Genomic DNA, 10,799 nt, shown 5'->3' with positions numbered 1-10,799 from the left:
TTTTCACATGTATTACTCTTGATCCCTCCCGCTAACCCACAGATATCCCTTCCACAGATGGAGAAGGTGAAACACATAGAAGTGAAGTGAGGTGTCCAAGATTTCACAGCTAATAAATGATAGAACTTAAATTTAAACCTAAGTTTCCTGACTTTAAGTCCAATATTCTTTGTACTCCATTACATCTAAATGCCAACTATTTCTAAGGGAATCTTATTGGGCATCTACACTTGATAGTTTTTTTTCTAAAAAACCTTCCGTTTCCAAGGCCTAAAACTAATGGGGTTTTGTTTTAGCCATGACCCAGAGAGATTCCGACAGGAGGCAGTATAATAGGAATAGAAAGTTGAGTGAGACACATTTGCTATAAATTCAGAGTCCACTTGTTTTCTACATACATGTATATATTCTTCCAATGCAACAAATCACTATTTAAAAGAACTGCTTTAAACTACTCCTAGGAAGTGAAAATCCTTCCTGATTTTAAAAGTATGTTCCCTACTCCAACAAAAAATGAAGATTCCACTGTACCCTTAGACAATTCTTAAAACCAGGGAAGCCTTCCTTAAATCTAACCAAATCCATCCCACCTCCACCCTGGCCAGCATGCAGGAGTCTTTTCCCCATATTTTGTCCTCAGTCTACGTGACAGAATCTATAGGTCAAAATAAGGTATCTTTTAGGGTCTCTCACATTTGAAAAGAAAGCTGACAAACCATAATGAAACTAGTTCAGTTCAAGATTAGCTCCCACTAATATAGCCCCATTTCCTTCTACTCTGTGGAAAACACAGTGAAGATTAAAAAAAAAAAAAAAAGTTATTCCCAGGTCCACAAAAAGTCCCAGGACAAAGCTCCACACCTGCACCTGCAGGCATAGCCACATCCGGTCATTGCGCCCAGAAAAGAGAAACCCTGAAAGACTTAGAACACTCATTTTCTGCATGACCAGGCTGAATCTGCAACATTTCCTTCAAAGACAGAGGGCTCACCCTGTTCTTATGCCTTTGTCCAGATTGTTTCCCTTTCCTGATCACATGCCCTGACCTCATACTTTTCCTACTGTTTTCTACTGCCTATCTGTATTTGTCCCGGTTTGAGACTCTTCCCCAAGTCTTTCTCCTTTCTTTTCTTGTATGATTCATATTACGTCTTCCAATGGTTCCATCTCTTCAATACGAGTGAAAATTCACATGCCTTACTTTCTTATCCAAGTCTCCTCCCAGCCCTCTTCTCAATCTCCACATCTCCTCATTCTACCCAGACTTCCCCCCACTTCTATCTGGAGCACATCACTAAGAGCTGGTACCTGACTGAGCTCACAAGAACATTCAACAAGCACTTGTTGAAATGAAAAGGAATGAAACTGAACAAATTGGAAGGGGGAATCTCAAGGAAGGTGGCCAATCACTCAATGCCCCACGTGAAAGCACAAACCACTGTTAAGAGACAGGCCCCTAGAGTCTGAAAGTGAATGAATGGAATCCGTGGCATTAGTGAACCAGTGAGGACTGCTCCCCGCCCCTCCATCTGGCAATGGGCTTAACTCAATCACAACTTCTGGTCAAGACTATGTGGAGCTGCCCTGTGGTTTTCGGTACAGATTCTCTATATAGATTAAGGGAACTTCCCCTACTACTCAGATGCCACATTCACCCAGGCAAAAAAGTTGCTGGCACACACCACAGTGCCATGGACTAGGCCTGGATGTCTAAAGACTCTCTATGGCAGGAAATGTGACTCATTCATCATGAAAACTCCACTACCTCCTCTACACATGTGGGCCAGGAAAGACAACCTGGTGTGGCCAAAAATAAAATAATAAAATTGAAATGGAGTACAGAAATATAAATCTAAGTGAAGAAGCCTCTTAGCCTCTCTCTCTTTCTGCTTTCTCCACCTATAAAATAGGAATAATAGTAGCACCTACCTCCAAGAGTTTTTGTGAGGATTAAATTTGGAGATAAGACAGTGCATATGAATCCGCACAGGACAGGGGCACAATAAATATTAACCGCTATGGTTTTTACTATTTGTTTTGCTGTTAGGATCAAATAAAATGGAATGCAGTGTGAAGCCCTTTGCAAGTCTGTTACATATACAATAACATCACCGGCCCCTAACCCTGGGCTGGGGACGTGGATGACAAGAGTGGAAGCTAAAGTGCCACTATCCCTTGTGCCAGGTGCTGCAGTTGCCTGAAGCCCTCTGGGATGAAAGGCTCCTGCATTCTTCCAAAGTTTCCACCAGGGTGTCCTGGGGCCCCAGACGGCTCTGGAGAGGAGGAGGAGGGCAGGGGAAGAAAGGCCAGGGGCGGAACAGAGACATACCTGCTTTCACTGCACTCCTTCCGCTCCCTCACCCTCAGCCACTTGCGGAGGAGGAAGCGTTTTCGGCGCGGGGAAGCGCTGGGTGTGGAGCAGTTGGACCACGGGGTGTCCTCGTCGCTGGAGGGCGTGATTTCGATGGCTGGCAGCTGCAGGAACTCCTTGCCAGGAGTCAAGACACCCGGCAGGTCCTGGGCCAGCCCGCCCTCTAGGCTCTGCTCGTGCACGTTCTTTGTGCGGCGCATCTTGAAGCGCCGGCGGCGGAGCGTGGGAGTCGAAGAGCTGGACGAGACCCGGCCGCCCTCGGGCGCATCCTGCGGCCCGGCCACCTGCAGGGCGGGCAGCTGCAGGTTCTCCATCAGGTTGGCCGCCGGCATGGGTCCCCGTCACCGCTGCGCTGCAGCCGGCCGCTTCCTGCTCCCACCTCGCCTGGGGCACTCTGCCCTCTCAACGGTGGGTGACGCTCGCGGCCCGAGCTGCAGGAAGATCAAATTCCTCTCCGGAGCGCCGCGGGGAGGGAGTGCCAGCGCCCACGGCGCGGCCAGGCACGCGGCCGCCGGGACCCTGCTAACTTTTCCGCTTGCCTGTCCTCTGGTAGTCTGCTCCTGCCAGCCGCCCCACCGCCCTCCTGGGGCTCCCCGCGCGCACCCGCTTGTTTTTCTGCCACGGCTCTCCCTCGGTTGCTGGCGTCTCTGCCTTAGCGGGACTCGGCAGCCCGGGCCCCAGGGGACCGCTCGGCAAACTCTCAGTGGTTTGCGTGCAACAGACCAGGTTGGGGAGCTAGCTTGGCGCTGCAGGAAGGCGGAGAGCAGGAGGAAGAGGCAGAGGTGGGAGAAGGAGAGACAGAGACAGCGAGACCGAGAGAGAGAGAGACAGAGCGCGAGCGAGCGAGCGAGCGCGAGCGAAACGCTGAATAAAAATAAAAATAAAAAAAAAGAGGAGGAGCAGGGGTCAAGAAGGAGGTGAGGGAGATCATATCTGTCCAGAAGGGGCAGGCACTGGCAGCGACAGCTAGTGTAACTGTACACGGACTCCTTTGGGAGGGACTCTACCTCTGAGTAAAGGGTACTCCAATAACCCAATGAAATAGGAGCACAAACCAAACTTTCTCAAAGCGATGATTGGCCAGGCAGCTCTCATTAATCTCTCTCTCTGCTTTTTCTGGGGGAAAGAGATATGGGCAGGCGGAAGAGAAGAATCAAAGAATTCAGTTCTCACTCTCCAAGGCCACCCGTGAGGCAGGGTTGTGGAAAAACAAGGGGACTTTCCCGCTGGGTCTCTTCTCCTAAGAAAGGTGCCGTCTTTGAATTATTTGGGGTGCAGGTCGGGGGCACAGGAAGCCTAGGCAGAGACAGAGGGAGACAGCAAGGCTCCTGGAGGCTGCTTCCAAAATGACAAGCTGAGAAGTGAGGAGAGTTCTCCTGTAGAATAAGCTGAAACAGCAGACATGACATACCAAGGAAAGACAGACATAAGATCTGAGAGACAAAGGGCACACAGGACCTGTAAGGAAAAGGGACTGATCCCTGTACATCTTGAATGACCCTGTCAATACCAAAGTCCCATCCCAAGCAAAGAATCAAATTAGAGGGTAAGCATCCAGAGGCAAAGCATCCAGCAAAGCCCCAGGGAGGCAGGGGTACTCCTTTTACATTCCTGAGGGATGATTCAATTCCACTTTGATCTGCAAGGGGCATAGATTGGGTCACATAAACTCTAGTATGTCCCCAGGTCATGGAAACTATGAAGTTTGGGTTAGTCCTATATTGTCCTAAGCTGCGCTGATCCATTCACTCCCTAAACCCAGGTACCACCCTAACAGTTTGGCCCTAGAAGTGATCCATCCTATTGAGTGCTCTCTGTCTGGACTGAGTCTAAACCAGTCCAGCTCCTAGAACAGAGATTGTATCACCCGTTCTCCTTCCTCCTAGCTCAGCACATTTGCCTCTCAGGAAAGTCCTGCAAATGAGAACCGAAGTAGAGACTGTAGCTTTCAGATGGAGGAGGAGGAACACAAAAGAATGCACCATTAAATCTGATTCACCTACTCTTCTCAGCTCCTCAGTGAGTCCAATTTCTGGTTGGGAGCCAGTGCCCAACTTCTCTGCCAGTAGGAAGTTCACATTTCACAAGTGTCCCAAAGCTGGGGAAAAATCACATCCCTAAAGATTACAAGAACTCACTGCCATAAAATATGTTTCTGCAATTCGGCAAGACATCACATGTGACAGCTGGCCATCATGCCCTGCAATGACACATGGAGGGGGCAGCTCAAGGCATCATGACATTGCACAACCCCCAAGAGGCTGGGAAACTGAGGGGAATACTTTCTGCTCAGGGAGAAGAGATCCTGTGGACAAAAAGCCAAGGCCAGGCCCACCTATAAATGACTCCCCAAAACATCAGCTCTGTCTTATCTCTGAGTCTTCATATCCAGCCACTGGCTGTCACCGAGTGGTTTGGTATCACTCTATTTTAATTCCCGGATGTGGCAGAGAAAGGAGAAACTCCTTCCTATTAGGTATAAGACCTGGCAAAAAGCAGGACACTTCTTCCGGCTCCACTAATGACAAGAAGGCTGGGCTATAACTCCACTTCAGGATTCAGAGCTAAACTGAGGCACCAAAGATATGCTCCCTGCCTTGGATTTCCTCCAACCACAAGGGATTTGCGGGAGGGTCTAAAAACTTCCCAGTTCAAGGAAACTGCCTGTTGTGGGGCTGTTGAAGTAGGAGACTGGAGTCTCAGGTGTTTAAGGAGAGAAGGGGAGCTGGTATACTAATATCAGAAGGCAAAAACAAAACAAAACAAAAAAACAGGAAAGTCCACAATACAGGGCCCAAAAGAGTCAATGGGTATTTTGGGGAAAGGGAGATTCACAGGGAAGCAGGCCCCATTGAAGTTTATAGTGAGCACTCTGAATTTAAATGTATGCCTCTTAAAAGGAAAAATACCAGCTCCCTCTTCCCACACTTCAGCTACTTTTTCCACCCACCATGGATTCAGGACCTAAAATCTAAAGTCCTGTGAGATTTAATTTAAGCCTCGGGCACAGCAGTAATTGAGAATGATTATGTATATTTCACCTAGCCTGGGGAAGACTCCTCCAGACTAAATCTGAAATAGTTTCCCTTGGCTGAGAAGCAGATACCCAGAGTACCACAAGTCCCTAACACTGCCGTGCTCACTTCTACCTATAGTCCCTTCTCTTCTTCAAGCCATAACTTTTTCATCCATTAAACCCTATTCGAACATATTTCTCCTCGCCAGCTGTTTCTGTTTACTTTCTACTGTGACAGTATCAAGTCAGATGATAAAGGGGACACTGCTTTGAAGGACAAAATGGACCGCAACTGCGGGCCGTTATTACTGTTAAGGCTATAAGCACATTGAGGGAAGAACGAAGTTTCTACTTCCTTTGATTCTCTCCAGGATCCTGTATGCTTTGTTTGTATAGTAACCTTTACAGTTTTGTAAATGCATTTCATATTTTATTTTCCCATCACCCTAGGAGTGAGGTAGAACTTTATCCAAGGTCACAGATAAAAATAGCAATAATCAATGACAAAGCCAGAACTTGAACCTGGGTCTTCTGAAGCCACTTAGAGGCCACCAAAATCTCAGCAAATGCATTAGCTCTGGAAAGTGGGTCTCTGTAGCCCCAGCATTTTACCAGCCCTGACTTTAGTTTGGTATATCACCAAATGACATGTCAGTTATTTTACAAGTGGGGAAATGGAAGTGCAAAGTTTTGAAAAACTATTTCCCAAAGCAGCTGGTGTCAGAAGGTCAAGAACAGAGTTTCTGTGACCTGCTTCAGAATTTCCTGCACTGCATTCCTCTCCAAGCCTCTCCCCACCCCACCTCTTTGCCATATTTGGCTCTCAGCAGATCCAGGGTTCTCTGGGAAACTGACCTCACCTCCGGCCTCGGAGACAGGTGGTAGCCAGCACAACCTGGCCTCCCCTTCCCCCACCCAGCTGCCAGGCCTCTGACTTTAGATGCAAGGAGCTCACATTACTAAGGAATTGTTGTTTATTCTCAGCTGTTCCGGCTCCCTTTTCCTACAGACACAAGACACCCAACATCTGTTCATTACTTCTGGAGGCCTACAAACTGCACAGTCCATTATTCAGCCAAAACTTCCAGGAGGGAACATAAGTGAAAAATAGCAGCTGTGAAGCAGTTTTGTTCGGGTGCACATCCACCTGAGTTTGAGGTAAAAGTGGCAGGTTCCCACCCACCCACCATCCCACCTGTCCAGGGATGTCAAGGACAGGCAAATCCCAAGAGCACAGACAGGACTGTCCCCTCCGACACTGGTGCCACAAGACAGTTCCACCCACCCCCCAAGGTTGGGACACGGAGTCTCTGTCCCACACAACACTCAGAATGGCCAAACCCAAGGTCTGTCCCACATAGAAGGGAAAGCTGGCAGCAGACAGACATGATGTGGAACTTATTGCTATTGGGGATGCAGGAAATACTGACAGAAACATGAACGATGCTGTAAGAGCAGTGTTACTAACTGTCTTCAAATACAAAATGAAGAATGGTTTAGCTCTCCTTCTGTTGCTGAGCAAGAGGAAATGAGTTTGTGTGGAGCTCACTGTGGTTGAGACTCGGGTTAGATGATAAACATTTACTAAGAGTAAGGTCAGTTAAGGACTCGAATGCGTGACCAAAGGTGGTTAGAGAGTGGCTTCCTCTGCACATCTTTAAAAGTAACTGGAGCCTAGCTAGAGGCAGTGACAGGAAAGAGATTATCTCAGGCCTAGTCCCCACCCTACCAATGTGGGTCTCTAAGGTCCGGATTTTCTCACTTTAAAAAAAGTCACTTATGCTTAAAATAAAGTTTATTTGAACTGACACATTTCTGGTCCCAGGCATTTTAATTATTGGACACTAAGCACCTCCCTGAAACTCACAATCAGTTTTAATATCTTACATGGTGAAAGAGAAACAGGGATCAATCACTAGGGTGATGATGGGGCAAGGAACTAGGCATGGAGAGTAGAGGGCAAGAGAAAGAACTGAAGAGAGTAAGCTTCAACACCTCCCATGGTATCCCATTACTGTTACTCTCACAAATCTCGACCTCATTTCCCCATGGAGGAGCTAGCTACTGAAGAAGTCAGAGGAAAGCACACTGAATTTGTGTGGCTAGAGGAAGGTGGAAGGTGCCAGTGAAACACAATCTAAATAAAATCACAGTTGACTGGCCACCATGTCCAGCCTCTCCTTCTGAGGACGAGGGAGAAAATGCTGCAAGACTCTTATGGAGCCTCTGTTCCCAAGGACAGAGGGCTGGTGTAACCTCTGTTGTGGGGAATGTTGCCAGAATGCTTCTTCTGGCCTTCGGCACGGGCCATGGTGAACAATGACGTCACCTCAGGAGAAGGACTGTCACCAGATAAGCCTCCCTGGTTTAATTGCTCATCAAAAAGCGTAAGAGTCAAAGAAGGTCTGCATAACATTTGGCTGCCCCTGTTACTGACATCAAGATACCAAGGCACAGACCAACATCATCTCTTGTCCTCTAAATCTTACAAGGACAGTCTTTATGTAAGTCAGGGCTGAAAGGACTTCCTGAGACTATTCCATCTCCTTGCCACCCATCCCAAGGAAGGCAGGTAGCATGCTCTGAGTATTCTGCTGCTTTTCTCAGAAAATCCCCCCAAATGCTATCTGCATTACCCACTAGTGATTAAGTGCACAGGCCCAAAGGCATGCTATCTGAGCTTTGGACCCCTTTCCATCACTTACTAGCTCTTTGATTTGGGGATAAGTTATTTCACCTCACTGTGTCTCAGTTTCCTCATCTGTAAAATCTCCCTCCTGGGGCTGTAATGAGCATTAGAACAGCATGGCACACTAAGAATCATGCTGGCCATGTAGGAAGTGCTCTATAAATGGTAGTCTTTGTTATAACTAATTAAGTCTTCTTTCCTAATATTAGGAAACAGGATTATGCCTGTTAATTTTCCCTTCAGTTTAATTCTACAAAGAATTGTTAAGCTAGAGCATTGTGTGAGCCTCCTGAGTAAGTGCTGGGGATACAGCAAGACAAATAAGACAGAATGCGTGCATTGGAGTACACAGTCTGGAAAGGCAGAATTGTTTAAGTGCAAAATATAAGGGCAAACAAGCTATAAGTGGAAAGAATGATAAATTTTAACTAGAGGGAAAGAAGTGGTCTAGGCAGGCTATATGGAGGAATTGGTATTTAAGACTTACAGTATGAATTTCAGTAGAATAGAAGAATAGGGCATTCTAGAATAAAGACACAGTTTGAGTAAAGGCACTGAGGAATAAAAACTCATGAAGAGTTTTTGAAAATAAGGAGAGAGAAGTCAGGGCATATGGAAGGACACAAGAGGAGACGAAGCTGGACAAACAAGAGGGTCAGAGTATGATGAGTGTTAAAAGTTTAGATTTTATTCTTTAGACAAAGGAATGCTATTCAAGGTTTTTTGTTTTGCTTTGTTTTGTTTTGAGGGGGGTGGGGCAGTGACACTATAGACCTACCTGTATGTGAAGAACATCAACTCTGGTGACAGTGTGAAATATATATGGCAGAAGCAAAAGATAGAGTACACAGAGGCCAATTCGGAGACTATTATTCAATCAGTCCATATTTTTGGAATATCAACTATACGCATGGCAAACAGTTAAGGAAAGAGATAAAGAAAATCCGAAACAGGACATGAGAAAAATGTGGAATGAGAGAGGTGGGCAAGCAAAGAAAAGCCCTATGAGGATTTATTCAGAGATTAGATTGGAAGAAAACTGAATATGAGTGATGATTCATTAGTCAATGGAGGAAAAGGGACAACATTTATTGAATGACTACTGCAAGCCAGGCACTGAGCTACATGCTTCACTCATGAAATCCCATTTGACTCTCCCAAACACCCTGAAAAATAGATATCAAGAGCTCCATTTGAGGATGAGAGATTTTAAAAGGTGACTTGCCCAAGTTCACTTAGCTAGTAAGCAGAGGATGAGAATAAATTTAAACCAGGATCTTTAAAACTTTAAAACTCATGCTTTTCAATTATACCACATATTAAAAAGATAAATGATGCCAAATTCTATAAACAAGTAGACATGAGGAAGATTGGTATAATCTATTAGATTTTATAATTAGGTCATTGATGACTTCTGAGAACAATTTCAGTGGAGTGGCAAGAGAAGACATGCGATTGCTATAGGTTAAAGGGTAAGTAAGGAATGAATAAATGGAGGCTGCAAAATTACATTGCTCTTTCCAGAAATCAAACAGTAAAAATAAGAGAGAGATATCTATTTGCTCTCAAAACATTATTGAGCATCTACTATGTGTTAAATACTCTTCAGGACCTGGAATTATATTGTAAAAAGTAATGTGTGTGTGTGTGTGTGTGTGTGTGTGTGTGTGTGTTATATTTGGTAGATGTATGTTTCAAAGGAACAAAATGTGTGTGATTATGCTATTTAAAATGAAATTCTGCCTATATATGCTAAGAAAATTGAAGCTTGGTAGTATAGTTGGTAATCTAGCAAATCAATCATAAAAGCATTTCATACACTCCAACTCTAAGCACACCATAATATTGGGTACTGTAAAGAGTTTCTGAAAGTTTCTGTAAAACTATTCATTTATTCCTAAAAATAATTTTTGGACCCCTATCAAAGATGACCCTGGCTTCAGTTTCTTCAAATCTGGGGGAAGGGAGAAGCAGAAAACCGATCCGAGAACTATGATTTGGTAAGAAAATCTACTTCAATAGAAGCATGTACCAAATGCAGTGTGAGCTCAGAGGAGAGAGAGCATGATCCAGAGAGAACGTCACAGAGGAGACAGTACCTATCCAAGTTGAAGGTTAGCAGAGGAGTTTTCCGGGTAGACCAAGGGGAGCATGTTTCCAGTCAGAGGGACCACATGTGCAAAGTCACTGATGTGTAAGAGACAGCATTGTGTGTTCTTGGAATTACAAAAGGAACTGTTTGACTGGATCAAAATGTTCAGTTGAGTGAGGGATGAGAGCAAGATATAATATCTACTATCAATCTCCTTTCAATTGCCCAGTCAACATTTATTTATTGAACAGGCTACGATCTAGGTGCAGGAAAACAGAAGTACACAAAAGCAAGTCTGTGCCCTAGAGAAATTTACATCCTGGAGCTCAGAAAATTGCAGAATGATGGAACAGAAATGTCGGAGATCTGGTCCAACCTTCAGTTTTTCTCTCCACTGTTCATCCTGTTTTTGAAATTAGAAAATGGAGGCACAGGGACTTTTTTTTTTTCCCTACAGTTTTAAACTAAAATCCCATATCCAGAAAGCCAGGCTTCACAGATAATAAAAGGCTTTGCATGCAAAGACCAAGACTCAAAGAGTTGGAAGTTTAACGCACTCAAAAAAAAAAAAAAATGGCTCCAAAGCTCTAAGAAATGATTCCTTTCAAATGTTAAAGCTACCACTTGAGCC

General features: G+C 45.2%; 1 protein-coding gene across 3 annotated transcripts in view; it reads right to left on the bottom strand.

Moving 5' to 3' along the window:
• Positions 1-10,799, bottom strand: part of GRAMD1B (GRAM domain containing 1B) — a 217,787-nt gene that overhangs the window by 154,556 nt on the left and 52,432 nt on the right. The window contains exon 1 of one of the 3 annotated variants that reach the window (XM_011383000.2): positions 2,330-2,703. The exons of the other annotated variants lie outside the window; for them this stretch is intronic. Within the exon in view, the coding sequence (XP_011381302.1) occupies positions 2,330-2,703 (374 nt within the window). Of the gene's footprint in view, positions 1-2,329; positions 2,704-10,799 lie in introns of those variants that run through there. 3 annotated transcript variants of the gene reach the window in all.

This window comes from Pteropus vampyrus, unplaced genomic scaffold, assembly GCF_000151845.1.
Source record: "Pteropus vampyrus isolate Shadow unplaced genomic scaffold, Pvam_2.0 Scaffold502, whole genome shotgun sequence".
NCBI classification, from domain to species: domain Eukaryota; kingdom Metazoa; phylum Chordata; class Mammalia; order Chiroptera; family Pteropodidae; genus Pteropus; species Pteropus vampyrus.
This window is presented reverse-complemented; position numbering and strand designations above follow the sequence as displayed.